The sequence below is a fragment of the Leucoraja erinacea genome, chromosome 35 (assembly GCF_028641065.1).
Source record: "Leucoraja erinacea ecotype New England chromosome 35, Leri_hhj_1, whole genome shotgun sequence".
Lineage (NCBI taxonomy): Eukaryota > Metazoa > Chordata > Chondrichthyes > Rajiformes > Rajidae > Leucoraja > Leucoraja erinaceus.
This window is the reverse complement of record NC_073411.1, coordinates 13,844,638-13,867,196: the sequence shown is the minus strand read 5'-3', so window position 1 is coordinate 13,867,196 and position 22,559 is coordinate 13,844,638. Positions and strand designations below refer to the sequence as shown.

The following is a 22,559-nucleotide window of genomic DNA, read 5'->3' as shown; positions in this document are numbered from 1 at the left end:
TGTGAAAAAAGTTCTCATCATCTCGGTTTTAAAGGATTTCCCCCTTATCCTTAAGCTGTGACCCCTTGTCCTGGACTTCCCCAACATCGGGAACAATCTTCCTGCATCTAGCCTGTCCAACCCCTTAAGAATTTTGTAAGTAGTCTGGGGAAAGGGTAAATAGAGAAATGGATAGTGATGTAGAACAAATGAAGGGAAGATGTGTAAAAAAGTAACGATGATCAAGGAAACAGGCCGTTATAAGATTGTTGCAGGAACCAATTACGCAATGAATAGCATGGCAGGCACACGGAGCTGAAAGTTCGGTTCCTGCTTCCAACTCGTAGGACCTTATGTTCATCATATGTTTTGTTTGGGAATGTGATGTATTCCAACCTTCTGTTGTGTGTAAAATATACTCCAATGAAAGACAGATGAGTATTAGTATACACATGTGGTTCTAACATTCATTTCACCGCTTGTTGGAACGCAGAATATTCGCTTGGGCAGCTTCAAACCCAGCGGAGTGATTACTGATTTTTCCACCTTCAAATACCCCTTGCATTCCCTCTCTCCCCATCACTCCCCACCCAAGTTGTACCAGCTTCAAAGTCACCTTGTTGAGTCTCATGGTACCTCGTTTTCACAGCGAACAATGGCCTTTGTTGTCATAACTTTTTTTGCATTTATTTGTTCTATATCTCTCTATATCTCACCTTTCCCTTCCCCCCGACTCTCAGTCTGAAGAAGAGTCTCGACCTGAGACGTCACCTATTCCTTTTCTCCAGAGATGCTGCTTGTCCCGCTGAATTACTCCAGCTTTCTGTGTCTTTGCTTTAAACTTGCATCTGCAGTTCCTTCCTACACAGAATATTATTACGGAGAGTTTAGCATCAAGAGGATTCTGTAATGCAATATACTCAGTTCAACAGGCAGATGGTGTTGGTTTCAACGTTTCCAATCATTTAATCCTCTTTGGAGGAAATCAAATTAACTCTGTGTATAGAATTCTCCTTGGTTCTTGGCAAATGCAAGCTGAAAAACAACTAGGCACCCTTACTCTGACATAAAAAAACAAATATCACTCAGACGGAATAACAGCAGGAAATGATGTTTAGATAAATGTCAGATGAGAAGTGGGGTGGAGAGAGAGGGCGGTAAAAATAGCCATGAACCTGAATCAGGCACACTTCATATGTGAAAGGCACAAAGTGCTGGAGTAACTCAATGGGTCAGGCAGCATCTCTGGAGAAGTGTGAAGGGAGGAACAGCAGATAGACTCAAAACTGAAGATAGAAGTTACTCAAAAAGCTGGAGTAACTCAGTGAGTCTGGCAGCATCTCTGGAGAAACGGAATAACAATGGCCTGTTTCCTTTCTCATTGTTACTATTTTGCATATCTTTCAATCCTATTTCTCTACATCACCATCTACATCTCTTGTTTTTCTTTCCCCCGGACTGTGAAGAAACGTCATCCGTTCCTTTTCTGACCCGCTGAGTTACTCCAGGTTTTTGTGTCTACCTTCGACATCTCTGGAGAACATAGAGAGGTGATGTTTTTGGTCAGACTCTTCTTGGGAACCTGGTGTTTAAGAGGGAACTGCAGACTCTTCTTGGGAACCTTCTTGATATATGAGGTATTGCAGACAGTTCCGGTCACCCCAATACAGGAAGGATTTGGAGGCGTAGGAGTTTTACAAGAATGCTGCCTGGAGTGGAGGATTTCAGTTACTGGGAGAGGTTGGATAGATGTGTCTTCATGTTCAGACAGAGAGGGTCACACAGTCGCACCAATGTGGAAACAGGCCCTTCGGCCCAACTTGCCCACTCCGACCAACATGCCTCATCTACACTAATCCCACCTGCACACGTTTGGCCCATTTCCCTCTCAACCTATCCTATCCTTGTACTGTCTAAATGTTTTTTAAAGGTACAGGTACCTGCCTCAACCACTAGTGCCCTATACCCACCACCCTCTGCGTGAAAAGGTTGCCCCTCAGGTTCCTATTCATTCTCTCCCCCCTCAGTCTTCTCATTGTTGATTCCCCAAACTCTGGGTAAAACACTCTGTGCATTTAGAAACATAGAAACATAGAAATTAGGTGCAGGAGTAGGCCATTCGGCCCTTCGAGCCTGCACCGCCATTCAATATGATCATGGCTGATCATCCAACTCAGTATCCCGTACCTGCCTTCTCTCCATACCCCCTGATCCCCTTAGCCACAAGGGCCACATCTAACTCCCTCTTAAATATAGCCAATGAACTGGCCTCAACTACCCTCTGTGGCAGAGAGTTCCAGAGATTCACCCCTCTCTGTGTGAAAAAAGTTCTTGTCATCTCGGTTTTAAAGGATTTCCCCCTTATCCTTAAGCTGTGACCCCTTGTCCTGGACTTCCCCAACATCGGGAACAATCTTCCTGCATCTAGCCTGTCCAACCCCTTAAGAATTTTGTAAGTAAATTTACCCGATCTATTCCCTTCGTGATCTTAAACATTTCTGTATGATAACCCCTCATCCCCCAGTGGGTAGAATGAATCTACTGATCCTCAGCTTGGGTTGAATGCATTAGTGGCGTCCTAATGCTGCTGATATATCACTCTGTCATTGGAACTACTGGAGGTTTATTAGTAAAATGAATAGCATCTCAGATTCTCAGAAGTACAGAGTTTCTTTGTATCCGGCCTGCTGTGTGACATGTGGTTGGAATTAAGTTAGTTCTTGCACTCAATGCCTTTCCCAGTGTACTTTATAACAACTGAATGGTCCACATTAAATAAGTAAGCAGCCAGGAAGAGTTTGTTCCAGGTTTGTGTCACATTTCTTCACACTTTCAACAATGCCAAATGACAACGTCAGTGACAGGAGGGACAAGCCAGTACTGAAAGGACAGGCCTAGTAGCTTCATGTACAGCCCCTCGGTGTTGGGGTTAGCCTGTGGGGCCCCACAGAGATCGCTGGGATCTTTGCTGCTCTAACGTCAATAGTCAATAGTCAATTTAATTGTCATTTGGACCCCTGGAGGTCCAAACGAAATGCCGTTTCTGCAGCCATACATTACACACAAATAGACCCCAGACACAACATAATTTACATTTTACATAAACATCCATCACATTGCTATGATGGAAGGCCAAAAAAAACTTATCTCTCCACTGCACTCTCCCCCCCCGATGTCAGAGTCAAAGTCAAAGCCCCCGGCTGGCGATGGCGATTGTCCCGCGGCCATTAAAGCCACGCCGGGTGGTGCGAGGTCGCACACCGGGTCTTGGTGTTAGAGCCCCCGGCATGCGCTCGCAGAGTCCCGCGGCCATTCCAAGCCGCGCGGGGCAGTGATGTAGGCCCCGCTCCATGGAGATGCAAGGAACTGCAGAAGCACCTTTACAAAGAAAGATACAAGATGCTGGAGTAACTCAGCGGGTCAGGCAGCATCTATGAAGGACATTGAGACTGAAGAATGGTCCCCACCCAAAATGTCCTCTAAAGATGTTGCCTAACCTGCTGAATAACTCCAGCACTTTATGTCTTTGCTCTGGTGATCTGGATGTGGGAGGTATGATTTGCAGACGCCATGTAAACTGGTGGTGGCGGTGATGGTGAGGAGGATAGCCTTCAGCTACAGAACATCATTGGTGAGTTACACAGCCAGATGGACAGGGAAATGGCAGATTAAATTTAATACTGAAACACATGATTTTGGGGGGGGACAAATAAGCCTGAAATGTTCATGACCAGGAGAGTCAGAGTGTTTTAATTGTCACCAGAGCAATTAAATCCTTGGTAGACAAAAATGCAGAAGAAACTCAGCGGGTGAGGCAGCATCTATGGAGCGAAGGAAATAGGCCTCGTTTCGAGCTGAAATCCTTACTTACTGCAACTTTTACAGGCCAGTAAACATGTTACACAGCTAACATAAAAAAATGGTCAAATATGGAATAAGTTAATAACAAAACTAGATATATAACCATAATATTTACCATCTATGGAAGAGTGAATTTGTTGCAGCCTCAAGGGCCTGTCCCACTTACACGATTTTTTTTGGTGACTTGCCGGCACCCATTATAATCTCGGCAGGTGGCTGAAAATTTTCAACATGTTGAAAATCCAGCGGCGACCAGAAAAAGGTACGACTCTTTGGGCGACTACTCACCACCAAGCACGTAGACACACGATGTCTGTATCCCACAGTGTGCAGCAGAGTGAATTCATTGCCACGTATTAACACAATGATACATGTAGTGAACGATAGCCACTGTGCCAGTCCCGCTGAGTTACTCCAGCATTTTGTGTCTATCTTCAGAGTAACGAGAAAGCTCTTTGAGAGAACTAGCACAGGCGCGATGGGCCCAATGGTCTCTCTATGAATGGCAAGAACCAAAACACGAATAAGCATCCTGTTCAGCTCCTGTCAGACCTGTGCACCACTCATGGCACAGTTTGTAGAGTCGCCACCACATAGCCCCGGAGACCTAGGTTCGATCCTGACCTCGGGTGTTGTCTGTGTGGAGTTTGCATGTTCTCCGTCTCACCTTGTGGGTTTACTCCAGGTGCTCTGGTTTTCTCCCACACACCAAAGACATACAGGTTTGCAGGATCATTGGGTTCGGCCAAATTGTCTATCTGTGGGATAGTGCTAGTGTACGGGGTGATCGTGGGTTGGCATGCAGGAAGATTGTTCCCGGTGTTAGGGAAGTCCAGGACAAGGGGTCACAGCTTAAGGATAAGGGGGAAATCCTTTAGAACCGAGATGAGGAAAACTTTTTTCACACAGAGAGTGGTGAATCTCTGGAACTCTCTGCCACAGAGGGTAGTTGAGGCCAGTTTCATTGGCTATATTTAAGAGGGAGTTAGATGTGGCCCTTGTGGCCAAGGGGATCAGAGGGTATGGAGAGAAGGCAGGTACGGGATACTGAGTTGGATGATCAGCCATGATCATATTGAATGGCGGTGCAGGCTCGAAGGGCCGAATGGCCTACTCCTGCACCTAATTTCTATGTTTCTATGTTTCTATGACATGGACTCTGTGGGCAGAGACTCTGTTTCTCAGCTGTATCTCTAAAGTCAAAGTCAAAAGACTAAATTCGTAAAATGAGTGGGGGTGGGTGGGGGTTCCTAAACAATAGGGTGCCTGTATGCATTCAGCAGTTCACATTGCTCTGTTAGCCACTGTGCATCAATCTAGTCTGTAACTTATTGGACATGCTCGTAAAGCCTTAACTGCTAGTATTGTTACATAAAAAAGCCCTGGGTAAAATCAGTTATTTGCTCCCTGAGAGCACGATGTCAGCTATCTGGGCTTTAACGCGACTCAGCCATGAAACCGCTGCAAGGGTCACTGACTGCTAGGAGTATTCGGTATTCCCAATATGTTTTTCATTACCTGCTCCCAGTTCAGCCAAGTCAGCAGTAATAGTCCCCTGGCAGCTAGCTGCAGACTGACTTTGACCCAGTTTTCATTTTGGGATGGTTTGTTCCCTGAGTGGTTAATAAGCAACTGGCTTGTCCCCCCCTTCTACAAAATCACGCCTCGTTAGATTTATAACTCTTGTATAGAGTTACACGGGGATGAGCAGACTGCCAAGTTGTGCTAACGAGGGGACTGGTTTTAAAATCCAATTCAACGCACATTATTCCTGACGGATTCTGACAATGCCCTATTGTGCAAAATTAGGTGGTGTCCATGGTCTGTATAAGGGCAGGATGTAGATACAAGGAACTGCAGATGCTGGTTTACAAAAAAAGATGCAATGTGCCGGAGTAATGTCTCCGGAGTAGTGTGAAAAAGTTTTTCCTCATCTCTGTTCGAAATGGCTTACCCCTTATTCTTGAGCTGTGGCCCCTGGTTCTGAACTCCCCCAACATCGGGAAGATCGGGACCAGGAAACAGCGGTAGTGATTTGCATCCGTAACGGCGTGGCTGTGTTAACTCGATATCCCCCCCTCGCTCCCCAAGTTGCGGTCTCCATTCTGCAGTGCTGCAGCCAGCAGCTGGGGTAGGTTGAGCTGTTTTCTCATCTGCTCTCCAGATGCTTGGCCGGGTCCGACAGGCAGATGCTGTCGTTTGTCAAATACTTGGCCTATCTCTCCCTCCCTCACAGAGAGTAGAGTTCCCTGGCAACTGGAGCAGCCTCAGCACTTGTTTTAATTTACCTCCTTGCACTGATCAAACACAGGCACTAGCTTGCTCTGTTGCTTGCTCTGACTGACTAATGTTCTGCTCTCACTTCTCCCGGCCTCTCGACAATACTAGCGGCCGGCAGTCCCACAGTGAGCAAACTATTGTGCTTCTACTGCCTGCTGTATTTATTTAGTCTGGCACTCCATACTAGGTGGATAACTCCATAAAGAACATGACGTGTTGAAGGTGGAGGATTGTTTTGTCCGTATGAACTGGGTATAGTCAGAATATTTAAAGGACAGCCAGCATCCATTGCCGTCACTTGCAGTGACTTCATCTGAGATGTGGCAATATACAACTAAGGGCAAGATCCTGAACAGCATTTATGTACAGAGGGATCTTGGCATCCAAGTTCATAACTCCATGAAAGTGGCAACACAAGTAGTTAGAGTGGTAAAGGTTGTTTTAGTTTGAGTTAAGTTTAGAGATACAGGCCCTTTGGCCCATCCAGTCCGCACCGATCAAGTCTACTCCGCCATTCAATCATGGCTGATCTATCTATCTCACTCAACCCCAATTTCCTGCCTTCTCCCCATAACTAATCAAGGAGACTGGATCTGGTATAAGTTTCATAACAGCAATGGCAAGTTTCAAACCAAGTTAGATAGAGTTCTTAGGGTAGGGATATGGGGAGAAGGCAGGAACGGGGTAATGATTGTGGATGATCAGCCATGATCACATTGAATGGCGGTGCTGGCTCAAAGGGCTGAATGGCCTACTCCTGCACCTATTGTCAATGTTTCTCTCTATGTATCTATGAATAACAGAGGTCTCTCTGTTATGTTCCAACAGCATGTGGAGATACCCTTCAAGACTCGATGGGAAACTTTTCTTCTCCTGGTTTTCCAAATGGATACTCATCTTTTACACATTGTGTGTGGAGAATATCGGTCACTCCTGGAGAGAAGGTAAGAGATTTCAGCCTGGCTGAACAATGTACATCCCCATGAGGACATATGTAACAGGCTGCAGATGCTGCAACTGTGAGCAAAGCACAAAGTGCTGGAGGAACTCAGCGGGTCAGGCAGCATCTGTGGAGGGAATGGACACATGACATTTCGGGTCTGGGATGGGTGATGTTTCGGGTCGAGAGATACCAGGCTGGCTGGAGGAGCACAGGAAGAGAGAGAGAGGTCTCCCCTCTCCCTCTCCCTCTCCCTCTCTCTCCCTCTCCCCTCTCTCCCCCCCCCTCCCCCTCTCCCCCTCTCCCCCTCTCCCCCTCTCCCCCTCTCCCCCTCTCCCCCTCCATCCCTCCATCCCTCCATCCCTCCCTCCATCCCTCCCTCCCTCCATCCCTCCATCCCTCCATCCCTCCATCCCTCCATCCCTCCCATCCATCTCCCTCCCTCCATCCCTCCATCCCTCCCTCCCTCCATCCCTCCATCCCTCCCCAGGGGAAGCATAGACCAGGCTCCATCTTGCTATCTCCCAGTATAAGTTGCCCCCAGTCAGGTTTTCTGCTGTAATTTCAATGTCACCTTGTCTCTTTCTCTTCCAGATTATTTTAAATTTCACAGCTATGGACACATTCCGGAGCCGACTGTGCTGGTACGATTACGTGGAAGTACGTGATGGATACTGGAAGAAGGCCCCACTGCGTGGTAGGAATAACCTAGACCTGATTGTAGCTCTCTCTGACGTGACGAACCTTCAGCTTGTCACCTCAGTCTTTTCCCCTGTGGATGAGACGAGGAAATATCTCCTCATTCAGAGGGTGGTGGGCCTTTACCATTCTCTATCCCAGAGGCTTGTGCAAACTGGATGGATACGAGTAGGATACATTTCTGGATGTTTTGGAAGTGAAGTTATGTGTGAATGGGGACAGGAAAATGCCACTGAGGTAGAAAATCAGCTCTGATATTGATGAATAGCAGACTGGAAGGGTCAGATGGGCAGCACAGTGGCTCGGCTTGTTGAACCTCTCTCTGCCCTGGGAACCTGGCTTTGATCCTGACCTCGGCTGCTGTCTGTGTGGAGTTTGCATGTTCTCCCTGTGACCACATGGGTTTCCTCCGGGGATGCCGGTCTTCCTAAAACGACGTGGGTTGGCATGTTAATTGGCTGCTGTAAATTGCCCCTATGTTTGGGCGAGTGTTGGAATCTGGGGGAGGGAGTTGGATTAGATTAGTGCAGGATTAGTGTAAAGGGGTGATTGGATGGTGAGCGTGGACTCAGGCCGAAGACCCTGTGCCGTGCTGTATCTCCCAATGACTCCATAACTCCTACCCCTGCTTCTCATCTTCTTATAGACACAAAAAATCTGGAGTAACTCAGCGGGACAGGCAGCATCTCTGGAGAGAAGGAATGGGTGATGTTTCGGGTCAAGGAGGGTCTCGACCTGAAACGTCTAAGGGAAACGAGAGATCTAGACGTCGATGTGGAGAGATAAAGAACAATAAATAAACGATGATAAAGGAGACAGGCCATTGTTGGCCGTTTGTAGGGTGAAAATGAGAAGCACGTTGTTATATTCAGTGTCCATTCGTGAAGTTGACGGTCTCTGATCTGTCCTATTTTATCCATCCAGGTAGATTCTGTGGTGATAAAATTCCACCTTCTCTCATCTCGACGGACAGTCGTCTGTGGATCGAGTTCCGAAGCAGCAGTAGCTGGGTTGGCAAAGGTTTCTCCGCTGTCTATGAAGGTAACTGCATCTAAGGTCAGGCACAAAATGCTGGAGCAACTCAGCGGGTCAGGCAGCATCTATGGAGCGAAGGAATAGGTGATATAGAAAATAGAAAATAGGCGCAAGAGTAGGCCATTCGGCCCTTCGAGCCTGCACCGCCATTCAATATGATCATGGCTGATCATCCAAATCAATATCCCATACCTGCCTTCTCTCCATACCCCCTGATCCCTTTAGCCACAAGGGCCACATCTAACTCCCTCTTAAATCTAGCCAATGAACTGTGTGGCCTCAACTACCCTCTGTGGCAGAGAATTCCACAGATTCACCACTCTCTATGTAAAAAATGATTTTCTCATCTCGGTCCTAAAAGACTTCCCTCTTATCCTTAAGCTGTGACCCCTTGTCCTGGACTTCCCCAACATCGGGAACAATCTTCCTGCATCTAGCCTGTCCAACCCGTTAAGAATTTTGTAATTTTCTGTAAGATCCCCCCTCAGTCTTCTAAATTCTAGCGAGTACAAGCGTGAAGTTTCGGGTTGAAACTGTTCTGTCTGAAGAAGGGTCTCGACCCGAAACGTTGCCTATTCCTTCGCTCCATAGATGCTGCCTCAACCGCTGAGTTTCTCCAGCATTTTTTGTCTACCTTCGATTTTTCCAGCATCCACAGTTCTTTCTTAAACAGGATAGAACTGGTGTATGGTTGGTCGGTGCGGACTCGGTGAAGCAAAGTGCTTGTTTCCTCGCTGAATCTCGAAAACTAAATTAAAACTAAAAAGACAACAGTTCTCACAGTGAAGATCACACTTACAAAATTCTTAAGGGGTTGGACAGGTTAGATGCAGGAAGATTGTTCCCGATGTTAGGGAAGTCCAGGACAAGGGGTCACAGCTTAAGGATAAGGGGGGAATCCTTTAAAACCGAGATGAGAAGAACTTTTTTCACACAGAGAGTGGTGAATCTCTGGAACTCTCTGCCGCAGAGCGTAGTCGAGGCCAGTTCATTGGCTATATTTAAGAGGGAGTTAGATGTGGCCCTTGTGGCTAAAGGGATCAGGGGGTATGGAGAGAAGGCAGGTACGGGATACTGAGTTGGATGATCAGCCATGATCATATTGAATGGCGAATGGTGCAGGCTCGAAGGGCTGAATGGCCTACTCCTGCACCTAATTTCTATGTTTCTATGTTTCTAAGATGTGGATTACTGATATGTCCGAGACACCACATTTAGAAAACATTAGGCTTGTCTTGGCTGAAAAAGCAGATCAATTTCTCAAGACATTGTTGCCTTTCACTGAATTTCTGCAACAACAGAATGGTTAAACACAAACGTAACCCCAATGCCAGGGATGGGTGAGGGGTTCACCCTTTCATCTTGCACTCCTTTAGTAGCTTAAGGGTCTTTTTCTTGCTTGCTTTATTTTTAATTCCCTCTCTTCATTCTCTCATTTTTTTCTTTTTTTTTTCTTTTTTTGATTTAGAATTTAGGTTTCAATGTTAAAAATGAAGCTGTACAACAATTGTGTAACTGTCGTGTCGATTGCCTTATCTCTGTACAATTGCTTCTAATAAAATAAATCCCCCCAAAAAAAATACAAAAAAATACAAAAAAACGAATACTTGGTTGTAGTTTGGTGGGAGTTTTCCTCAAGGGATATTTTTTTGATCTCATGTCTGGATAATTCTATCCCTCAGCTGCTGCTGCCTGCCTCCTTTCCTTCCCCGCACTCACTGCTAACTTCCATTGATAATTCCAGAAACAGGACATCTAGCAATGGAAGGCTGACTTCCACCCTGTTAATAATCAGCAGAAGGATTGGGGCTCCCAGAGGAAGCTCTATGCTGCAAGCCCAACGCCCTGTAGCAGATGTTATTTGGCAAGGAACCCATGGAGTCACTGCTGGGCAAGGGCTCACACAACCCAACAAGTCCACAAGCTGCATCTGGTTTTGATACAGACACTGGACATGCATGAGGAGATTCCAGAGTCAAGTCAAGTCCATTTTATTTCTATAGGACATTTAAAACCAACTCTCGTTGACCAAAGTGCTTCACATCAGTGCAGGTACTAACATGCTACATACAGTGGTACATAGATCAACAATACATACATAGAAACATAGAAAATAGGTGCAGGAGTAGGCCATTCGGCCCTTCGAGCCTGCACCGCCATTCAATATGATTCTGACCACGGGTGCTGTCTTTGTGGAGTTTGCATGTTCTCCCTGTGGCATTGGGTGCTCTGATTTCCTGCCATATTCCAAAGACGTGCAGGTCTGTAGGATAATCGGCTTCTGTAAATTGTCCCCAATGTGTAGGCAGTTGATGGGAATGTGTGATAACATAGAACTAGAGTGTATGGGTGATCATTGGGCGGCATGGACTCGGTGGGCCGAAGGGCCTGTTTCATAGAAACATTGAAAATAGGTGCAGGAGTAGAGGCCATTTGGCCCTTCGAGCCTGCACCATTCGCCATTCAATATGATCATGGCTGATCATCCAACTCAGTATCCTGTACCTGCCTTCTCTCCATATCCCCTGATCCCTTTAGCCACAAGGGCCACATCTAACTCCCTCTTAAATATACCCAATGAACTGTGGCCTCAACTACCTTCTGTGGCAGAGAATTCCACAAAATGTATATAAATACATACATACAGCACTCCCTCAGAGGACATCAAGAAACGCTTGTGAGTAGACTTAAAGGACTCGATGGAGGGGGCAGTTGTGATGAGAAGAGGGATGCTGTTCCACAGTCTAGGTGGAACGCACACAGAGTAACGCATACATTCACTAAAGTCTCACAGCCAAAGTGACTATTGAATAGTTCCATTGAAACTAAGATACGCTGAGCTGCAGTGACTCAGCAGGTCCATATAACCATATAATATAACCATATAACAATTACAGCACGGAAACAGGCCATCTCGACCCTTCTAGTCCGTGCCAAACACATAATCTCCCCTAGTCCCATATACCTGCGCTCAGACCATAACCCTCCATTCCCTTCCCGTCCATATAACTATCCAATTTATTTTTAAATGATAAAAACGAACCTGCCTCCACCACCTTCACTGGAAGCTCATTCCACACAGCTACCACTCTCTGAGTAAAGATGTTCCCCCTCATGTTACCCCTAAACTTCTGTCCCTTAATTCTCAGGTCATGTCCCCTTGTTTGAATCTTCCCTACTCTCAGTGGGAAAAGCTTTTTCACGTCAACTCTGTCTATCCCTCAGTCAGCCAGCATCTCTGGAGAACATGTGTTGTGCGTTCATGTTCAAGGAAAGACTACACCAGATTACAACCAGGCCACCCACAGTGTACAGATACATGATAGAGGGAATAATGTTTAGTGCAAGATAAGGTCTGATGAAAGATAGTTTGAAGATCTCCAATGAGGTAGACGGAAGTTCGAGATTGCTCTCTAGTTGGTAAGAGGATGGCTCAGTTGACTGATTACAGCTGAGATGATGGTAACCAAATGCTGTCCTAACTCCATTCAATATCACTCACTGCATACACGGTGCTTCAGGGACGATCACACATTTACACAGTCCCACTCTTCATAAGTTACAGGAGAAGAATTAGCCCATTCGGCCCATAAAGTCCACTCAATCATTCAATCATAACTGATCTATCTCTCCCTCTCAACCCCATCCTCCTGCCTTTGCCCCATAACATCTGACATCCATACTAATCAAGAATTTATCTATCCCTGCCTTAAAAATATCCATTGACTTGGCCTCCACAGCCGTCTGTGGCAATGAGTTCCACAGATTCACCACCCTGTTTTCAACCTCTTTGTTGCCCTGAGCTATCGCAGGTGGTTATTTAGCTGTGAATGCCGTGGTTATTGATTTCAGTGATGTGAAGTCTCAGTTTATACCATTTTCCATTTCCTTCTCAATGCCAGCCATCTGCGGAGGGGACATCAGCAAAGATCTGGGGCAGATCCAGTCTCCAAACTACCCCGACGACTACCGACCCTCGAAAGTCTGCATCTGGAGGATAAGAGTCTCCGATACTTTCCATGTGGGACTGGCCTTTCAGTCGTTTGAGGTAACGTATCGTATCCCCTTTATTTTATTGAGTTGGGTTCATGCTTTGGGCAGAAGAGTCACATTGTCACCAGCCAGCCTTTCCCCCCAACACGAACCCAGGACGCGGCTCAAATCAAGGAAGTAAGTTTATGTATCCACGTCCTCTAGCCAACCGCAGGTGAATCACTTTGGGCTTTAAATACATTTTTTTCCTTGCAACTTGGCAAGGTGCCAACCATTCCATGTCTGGGTCTGGGTCTGGGTCATGCCTTTGGATGTTTTCTCCCAGTGAACCAGTGACTAATCCTGTTTATACCTCAGCTTCCCAGTCAAGTTTGCTGATCCAAATTCTGAACTGTTTCACGTTCATTCCCAAATGTCAAATTAGGATCATTAGGATCATTCTTCCCCCAAATGGCAATTGACGCCTTCTCAACAAGACACTTTTTTCTCCCTAGTCTATGTTGCTTTGTAATTGGTGATCTGTCTGAAGAAGGGTCTCGACCCGAAACATCACCCATTCCTTCTCTCCAGAGATGCTGCCCGTCCCACTGAGTTACTTCAATATTCTCTTGTTTATCTTCTGTTGAAAGTTGGTTGTGGTTTTGGCCCTGAGTTGGAGAATGGATCCCGGGGGATTTCTGTAACGGAACCCTTAGCAGTGGGGGTGGTCTTGAGGGAATTTGCCCCTTGATGTCGGGCACTGCTTTTACACTCCCCCCCCCCCCCCATCGGCCTAGGAATACTCACCAATAGAAGAATAGAATGCCTTTTATTGTCATTCAAACAGACAAGGTTTGAAGGAAATTTCATTTCTGATGATAATGATATGATGATATGCCATTTATTGTCACTATACATGTACAATGAAATTAAAAGCTGCTCGTACTCAGTGCATACATATAATTTAGTACAAGAAACAGAAAACAAAAACAGAAGGGAGAAGGGGGGGTGGATAGGTGCACAATTCTGCGGCGCTATATACATATATACAGATGGAAGTCCGGGTGTTGGGCTGTGTAAGTCAGTGCAAGTGTGAATTTGAATTAAGAGTAGTTATAATTTTCAGAAAACAACTATTCCTGAGTCTATTCTGCAGTCTCATGACATTACAAAAAAATCTAAAAACCCAAGACACACACTTAACACAATTTACACAAACAGTGAATCTGTGATGGAAGGCAAAAGTCTTATCTCTTCCCCGCGTTCTGCCTGTACGGAGTTTGTACGCCCTATCTGTGACCTGTGCGGGTTTTCTCCAGGTGCTGTGGTTGCCTCCCACATTTCAAAGACGTGCAGGTCTTCAGATTGCCAGCTTCCACGGGCCAGCGAAACGGAGCACTCCCCTCCGGCGAGCCCCAGCTCCACGCCGAGAGTCCACGCTGCGCCCGCCGCTGAAGCCCCGGGCGCGTCTCCGGGAAAGGCCGCGCCGATCCTTGTTGTTAGGCCACGGGGGAGGCGACATGGAAAAAGTCGCCACTCCCCACACAAAACGTACAGAGGAACATTAAAAACATACATTAAAACATACTAAAAAAACAAAAAAAGTGAAGAAGGGTCTCGAGCCGAAACGTCACCTATTCCTTCGCTCCATAGATGCTGCCTCACCCGCTGAGTTTTTCCAGCATCTGCAGTTCTTTGTTAAGCATGATAAGGGAATAACGTTTAGTGCAAGGTGAAGCCAGCAAAGGCCGATCAAGGATATATTTGGGAAGTGGGTGGGTGCAGGAGTGGTGGGGTGGCAGGAATCGGAATAGTTGGGAATAACAACTTGAGGCAGCGCCCCCACCGACCCACGTGACGAGTAAAACTGATTGTATTGTTGCATTGTTTGTTGTTTAATTGGCTTCTGTAACATTGCCCCTGGCATGTCGGGCAGAGCTGGTGTTTGGGTGATTGCTGCTTGCCCATGTTTCCATGCTGTATCTCTAAATTAAACTGAAGCGTTACACCAGAATCCTATTTGTCCCACTCCAGATTGAGAGGCACGATAGCTGTGCCTATGATTACCTGGAAGTGCGCGATGGGAGCGCGGAAGACAGCCCTCTGATCGGCCGCTACTGTGGCTACGACAAACCTGATGACATCAAGTCGAGCTCCAACAAACTGTGGATGAAGTTTGTATCCGACGGTTCTATCAACAAAGCTGGCTTCTCTGCGAACTTCTTCAAAGGTACGTTTACACCCAGAGAGTTGTGAGTCTGTGGAATTCTCACAGAGAGTTGCGAGTCTGTGGAATTCTCACAGAGAGTTGTGAGTCTGTGGAATTCTCACAGAGAGTTGCGAGTCTGTGGAATTCTCACAGAGAGTTGCGAGTCTGTGGAATTCTCTGCCTCAGGTGGCAGTGGAGGCCGGTTCTCTGGGTGCGTTCAAGAGAGAATAAAGGGCCTGTCCCACTGTGCGAGCTAATTCAAGAGCTCTCACCAGTTTAAAAAAAAAAAAACTCGTGGTAAGGACATAGAATGTACGTAGCGGGTACGTCGGAGCTCGGGACGTCTTTTAGCGGCTCGTAACGCCAACAGCGGGTACTCGGGAAACGCGGTAAGCTCGTGAAGATTTTTCAAAGTGTTTTTATCTACCTTCCTTATCTCTCAGTCTCCCTCTCCCCTGAATCCTCAGTCTGAAGAAGGGTCTCGACCCGAAACGTCACCCATTCCTTCTCGCCGGAGGTGCTGCCTGTCCCGCTGAGTTACTCCAGCTTTTTGTGTCTATTTTAGGATTCTCAGACTGGTTAGGCTCGGCAAAAATCTCTGTCTTAATTGTCTGACTCGGCTGAATAGATGTGCAGTTGTGAATTAGTTTGCTCTCCCCCACTTGGGGTCGGTCCAAGGGCTTGGCTGCAATAACACAGAGCTGTGTGGAGCAAAAGCTGTATCTGTGCGGTGAGAGTCTATGTGGATGGAAAGGCCTGGCAGAGTGACTCCAGATACTAAATGAGTCATGAAGTGAGTAGCAAGGACTGCCACATCTTAGCTTCAGAAATAACTGACGGAAACCCGGAGTATCGGAACGACATTGAAGTGGAATGTGGATAGTCATCCTGAGAAACCATTCTGCGTGGTCTGTTGAATAGGCATCTGTTCAGTCCCCATGGTGAGGGTGGGATTGTGCACTAATGATGCACACACTGTTCAGTGTTCCATTGCAGACCACGCATCTAGTGAAGGAATCTTCCAACAGTGGTGGGACTGGAATCTAATTTCACCACAGCATACTTGAGGAGGCTGCAAGTTCTGTCCTGGTGTTTCTCAAAATGCAGTCGCAATTAGAGCATACATCAGATGTACTCACGGGGAGATTGGTGTACACTCGTGGTGAAAGGCCGGACAGAGTGGATGTTTCCACCAGCTAGAGAGTCTAGGACTAGAGGGCACAGCCTCAGAGTAAAAGGACATACCATTTGAAAGGAGCTGAGGAGGGAATGACTTCAGTCAGATTGTGGTGAATCTGTGGAATTCATTGCCACAGACAGCTGTGGAGGCCAAGGCCAAGGTGGAGATTAACGGATTCTTGCTTAGTAAGGGTGTCAAATGTTAAGGGGGGAAGGCAGGATTGAGAAGGAAAGATGGATCAGCCATGGTTGAAAGGCAGAGTAGACTCGATGGGCCGAATGGCCTAATTACTCTCCTATGACATGAATTTATGGATCATCAGCCAAAGAGAAGAGTGTGGGGGGTGTGTTTGTAGGTCAGCTTCCTAAAATGGAGAATTCAATATGAGATAGACACAAGATGCTGGAGTAACTCAGCGGGACAGGCAGCATCTCTGGAGAGAAGGGATGGATGATGCTTCGGGTCGAGATCCTTCTTCAGACTGATGCCAGGGGAGTGGGCAGCACAGAGATAGAATGTAAACTTTTATGGAGAAATGTAGATTTTATATCTGCATTGCCAACTCCCTGACATCAGTCTGAAGAAGGGTCTCGACCCAAAACGTCACCCGTTCCTTCTCTCCAGAGACGCTGCCTGTCCCGCTGAGTTACTCCAGCATTTTGTGCCTACCTTCGATTTAAACCAGCACCTGCAGTTCTTTCCTACACATTCAATATGAGTTGCTGTCCCTCCAGTTTGCCTGTGGCTGTTCTTTGGCAATGAGGAGGAGACCCAGGACAATACGAATGTAGACAAAAGAAACTCAGCGGGACAGGCAGCATTTCTGGAGAGAAGGAACGGGTGACGTTTTGGGTCGTGACTAAAATCAAAGGTAGACAAAAATGCTGGAGAAACTCAGCGGGTGAGGCAGCATCAGTTTTTTTTTTCCCCCCAGCAACTTTTGTCTACCTTCGATTTTTCCAGCTCTGAGTTTCTCCAGCATTTTTGTCTACCTTCGATTTTTGCAGCATCTGCAGTTCTTTCTTAAACACCCAGGACAATAAGGTCAGAATGGGGAAAGGAGTTGGGTGTGTATGGGAGTGTGTGTTCCTGCGTGTGTCCAGGGTATGTTTGTCTGCCTGTGGTTTGGCAGTGTAGGGTGTGTGTGGGACAGTGAGGGGCTCTGTGTGGTGGCCGCAGACACTGACCTCTCCGTCCTTGCTCCAGAGGTGGACGAGTGTTCCAGGCCGGACAACGGAGGGTGTGAGCAGCGCTGTGTCAATACTCTGGGCAGTTATAAATGTGCGTGCGAACCTGGGTACGAACTCGCAAACGACAAACGCAGCTGCGAAGGTAAGTCCATGAAACATGATGGAATATGAGTTTATAGTGGGGCGTTTTGTTGAAGGGGGGGAAAAGTGTACGTTGATGAGACCCGCAAGTGACTAGGTCTGAGGTGGCACGGTGGTTGAGTTACTGCCTCACAGCGCCAGAGACCCGGGTTCGATCCCGACTACGGCTGCTGACTGTACGGAGTTTGTACACTGTCCCTGTGACAGTGTGGGCTTTCACCGGGAGCTCTGGTTTTCCTCCCACACTCCAAAGACGTGCAGGTCTGCAGGTTAACGGCTGCAGATAATTTGTAAATTGGCCCTAGTGTGTAGGTTAGTGCAAGTGTGATCGCTGGTCGGCGTGGAGGGCCTGTTTCCACGCTGTATCTCTAAAGTGGTGGCCCATCGATGTAGTCGCAACAATTGATAGTCAAGCAACTGGGATCCGGTGGTTCTCATTGAACGTATAGAATAAAGACTGGCAGGGAATCCCACAAATTCACAACTCTCTGCGTGAAAACGTTTTTTCTCACCTCAGTCTTAAATGGTCTCCCCTTCAAGGGCTGAGGTGAGAAAAAATGTTTTCACCCAGAAAGTTGTGTGAATTTGTGGAATTCCCTGCCACAGAGGGCAGTGGAGGCCAAGTCACTGGATGGATTTAAGAGAAAGTTAGATAGAGCTCTAGGGGCTATGGGGAGAAGGCAGGGATATGGGGAGAAGGCAGGCACGGGCTATTGATTGGGGACAATCAGCCATGATCACAATGAATGGCGGTGCTGGCTCGAAGGGCCAAATAGCCTCCTCCTGCACCTATTTTCTATGTTTCCATAAAAGCACCCTGTTAAAATCATGCTCCTGAAGGTCAGTGAAGGAACAGCACCAGAACTGTGTGGGGTTGCAAGGCCTATACATCTGGGGAACATGAATATCACTGGACTGCTGGGGCCCACGGTTACACTGATGGAACGTTATTCAGTTTAGTTTATTGTTCGAGGTACAGTGAAAAGCTTCTGTTGCGTGCTATCCAGTCAGCAGAAAGATGGTTCTGATTACAATCGATCCATTTACAGTGTACAGATACATGATAAGGGATGGTGGGCAAAAATGCTGGAGAAACTCAGCGGGTGAGGCAGCATCTATGGAGCAAGACCCTTCAGACTGATGAGGGGGTGGGACCCCCACATCAGTCTGAAGAAGGGTCTCGAGTCGAAACGTCACCTATTCCTTCGCTCCATAGATGCTGCCTCACCCGCTGAGTTTTTTCCAGCATCTGCAGATCTTTGTTAAGCATGATAAGGGAATAACGTTTAGTGCAAGGTGAAGCCAGCAAAGGCCGATCAAGGATATATTTGGGAAGTGGCTGGGTGCAGGAGTGGTGGGGTGGCAGGAATCGGAAGAGTTGGGAATAACAACTTGAGGCTGAGAGCTGAGATGAATAAATTGGGAAGGAAAGATTAAAATCCATAAAGAAGGAGAATAATTAATGAATGCAAAGCCTTCCAGTGTGCAGTGTTCATTGCTAGACCCCCCCCAGAGCTGTATAATTGGTCTGTATCTGCGCACCTGGAAGATCACCTCACCTGAGGTACCACGGATGGCGTAAGTTCCAAACTGTGCTTTGCCAACTGCAGCTGCGTGTGGTGGCTTCTTGACCAAACTCAACGGTTCCATAACCAGCCCCGGGTGGCCCAAAGAATACCCACCCAACAAGAACTGCGTCTGGCAGGTGGTGGCACCAACGCAATATCGCATTTCCCTGGAGTTCGAGTCCTTTGAGGTGGAGGGCAACGACGTGAGTATGATGTTGGAGGGAATTTTATGTTCCACTTGTACTCGAGTCTGGCTTCACGTGGGGTCCAGCACAGAGAGGAACAGACACAAAATAAAACATCTCATAGAACAGTGGTGAGGTTCTCGAACAAGTCGGTTTATTCTAGACCTTAACACTACCCACTAGAAACACTCTGGAGAAATCCCAAAGTGTTTCAAAGATTCACAGCACCCACAGCATTTTTACATTCTCACCACACAATGGTTACTTGTGGGTACTACATTTTTGAAATAATTAATTATTCATCAGTGTTTCTGTTGCTGTTCATCTTTGTCTTTCCCCAGTTATCTTTAACCTTATGTTCCCCGTTAATTAGAGAACCACTCTCCCGTTTGTCTAACAAACCTGAATGTTGCATTGCCGTGCAGCAATGCCCAATTAACAGAGTAACTGCATCCTTGACTTCTCTTGCAATGTTAATCCCTGTTGATGCCATAAATGGAATCTGCCATTAATACCCCTGCAGCAAACTCTTTCAGCAACTGGGGGCTAGACGGATGCATACAAATGACAATGTCAGTGTTCTCTAAGTGGTGTAAACTTTGTTAAGGATAGACACAAAATGCTGGAGTAACTCAGCGGGACAGGCAGCATCTCTGGAGAGAAGGAATGGGTAACGTTTCGGGTCGAGACCCTTCTTCAGACTAATGTCAGGGGAGTGGGTGGTATATAGATAAGGAAGTGTAAGGTGTGAAAATCGGGCAAAGGAGAATGGAGATCAAGGAACATGTAGTACAGATCATTGTTAGTTGGGAGACGGTAACAACATAGCAAACAGAGATAAAATGTAGTCGGAGACAGTATGTGGTCGGGGGACTGGGAAGGGGGAGGGGATGGAGAGGGAGGGAGGGAAAGCAAGCGTTGTTAATTGGATCTGAGCTATTTCCTGCATCGCTGGCTCTTGGTTTGCAGGTGTGCAAGTATGATTATTTGGAGGTGCGCAGTGGGCTCTCCGCCGACTCCAAGCTTCACGGCAAATTCTGCGGTCCCGAAAGGCCAGAGGTGATTACGTCCCAGTACAACAACATGCGGATCGAATTCAAATCCGACAACACTGTGTCGAAGAAAGGTTTCAAGGCTCACTTCTTCTCTGGTACGTACAAGTAATGCCACGCGCAACTTCTCCCCCTGTGTTTTCCCTCCTTTCAACTGTTGGAAGAATTCTAACCCATGTCTCCTAAATGTTTAATGGTTCCATGGCACTTATTGGCTCATGTACAGATACACTGAAACTCATCTTTGTGTACAGTTCAGAGCCAGTAGCAATATATATGAATAAATGAAGGAATGAATGAATGAATAAGTTTATTGGCCAAGTATTCACATACAAGTAATTTGACTTGGTGCTTCGCCCGCAAGTGACAACAACAGTTAGGAATGACACATAAAACATTAAACATTAATAATAAAACATTATTGATTAAGCATGTGAATTAAATAAGATACCAGAGCACTTAGATACATATTAGATCTGCATCTCAGATAGAGCACATGTGCGGCAGCAGTTCACTGAGGCAGTATACATAGTGGCCAGATCTGACACCATTTTCGAGTCCCAGTTGTTGTAGGTGTTGAGATCTTGATCTGACCATGAAGGTCCTGTTGCCCTGGTGAAGTTGCAGGGTCGGCCGGGCCAAGCGTTGCCGTGATGTTCTCCGCCGCTGCTCCTCCGCTGTAGGCCGCCTGTGGTCCACGTGTCAGGCCTCTGGGAGCGGCGCCCGGTCCAGCCGAGCCCCAGGCTGATGTAGGGCCTCCAGCAGTGTCTGACCTAATTGAGGCCCAGGCTGCTATAGGGCCTCCAGCAATGTCTGAGCTAATCTAGGCCCAGGCTGCTATAGGGCCTCCAGCAATGTCTGAGCTAATCGAGGCCCAGGCTGCTATAGGGCCTCCAGCAATGTCTGAGCTAATCGAGGCCCAGGCTGCTATAGGGCCTCCAGCAGTGTCTGAGCTAATCTAGGCCCAGGCTGCTATAGGGCCTCCAGCAATGTGTCTGATAGGGCTAATCGAGGCCCCAGGCTGCTATAGGGCCTCCAGCAGTGTCTGAGCTAATCTAGGTCCAGGCTGATGCAGGGCCTCCAGCATGCCTGACCTAATCGAGCCCCAGGCTGCTATAGGGCCTCCAGCGGCCCGCTCCCCCGTCGAGGCTGTGCAGCCCCTCCTACAGCCGTTCTGCTCACCGGCCCAGCCAGTTAGGGAGGTGCACAGCGCTAGTTGGCATGGTGGCTTGGCGGTTGACAACTCTGTACAACTTAATCGAAATAACAATTGTTTGTGCTTCTGTAGATACAAAACAAGGACTGATCAATGAGGTAGAGGAGAAGTTAATTTAATGTGTACAATGAGTGATAAGCAGTCAGCAATGGGAGCTCTGGCTTAAATTATTTCACCCACTGAGAACTCTAGATCTATGCTTCACTTCCCAGTAGTCCAATGGTGGCCCAGCGGTAGAGTTGTTGCCTTACAGCGCCCGAGACCTGGGTTCGATCCTGACTACGGGCGCTGTCTGTGCGGAGTTTGTACGTTCTCTCAGAGACCGCGTGGGTTTTCTCTGAGACCTTCGGTCTCCTCCCACATTGGGGGGTATTCCCCATGTTGGGGGAGCCAGAACCAGCCGTCACCATTTATGAATAAGGGGTGGGCCATTTGTGACTAAGATGAGGAAAAAGTTTTCGCCCAGAGTTGTGAATCTGTGGAATTCTCTGCCACAGAAGGCAGTGGAGGCCAATTCAATGGATGTTTTCGAGAGTTAGATTTAGCTGTTAACAGCTAAAGGAATATGTGGAAAAATTGTAAATTGTACGCTGTCCCTAGTGTGTAGGATAGTGCTAGTGTGTGGGGTGAACACTGTTCAGCGTGGACTTGGTGGGCCACAGGGCCTGTTTCAACACCGTATCTCTAAAATCTAAAGCAGGAACTGGTGTACTTTATTTTAATTTCTTTTGATTTCATTTTAATGCCCCTTTAAAATACATTCCAGTCGCCAATAAGAACCCATTGGCTTAAAGGTAAAGATTTGCTTCACATGAGATTTAGAAACACAGAAATTAGGTGCAGGAGTAGGCCATTCGGCCCTTCGAGCCTGCACCGCCATTCAATATGATCATGGCTGATCATCCAACTCAGTATCCCGTACCTGCCTTCTCTCCATACCCCCTGATCCCTTAGCCACAAGGGCCACATCTAACTCCCTCTTAAATATAGCCAATGAACTGTGGCCTCGACTACCCTCTGTGGCAGAGAGTTCCAGAGATTCACCACTCTCT

The 22,559-nt window shown here is 47.1% G+C and overlaps 2 protein-coding genes across 2 annotated transcripts in view; both read left to right on the top strand.

Moving 5' to 3' along the window:
* Positions 1–22,559, top strand: part of LOC129713369 (metal transporter CNNM3) — a 135,036-nt gene that overhangs the window by 96,100 nt on the left and 16,377 nt on the right. The gene's annotated exons all lie outside the window — the stretch shown is intronic.
* LOC129713367 (bone morphogenetic protein 1-like) overlaps positions 1–22,559 on the top strand; it is a 98,948-nt gene that overhangs the window by 67,462 nt on the left and 8,927 nt on the right. The window contains exons 9-16 of the mRNA XM_055662370.1: positions 6,949–7,064; positions 7,655–7,757; positions 8,684–8,800; positions 12,697–12,842; positions 14,801–14,996; positions 17,362–17,487; positions 19,097–19,257; positions 20,209–20,389. Coding sequence (XP_055518345.1) covers positions 6,949–7,064; positions 7,655–7,757; positions 8,684–8,800; positions 12,697–12,842; positions 14,801–14,996; positions 17,362–17,487; positions 19,097–19,257; positions 20,209–20,389 — 1,146 coding nt within the window. The remainder of the gene's footprint in view (positions 1–6,948; positions 7,065–7,654; positions 7,758–8,683; positions 8,801–12,696; positions 12,843–14,800; positions 14,997–17,361; positions 17,488–19,096; positions 19,258–20,208; positions 20,390–22,559) is intronic.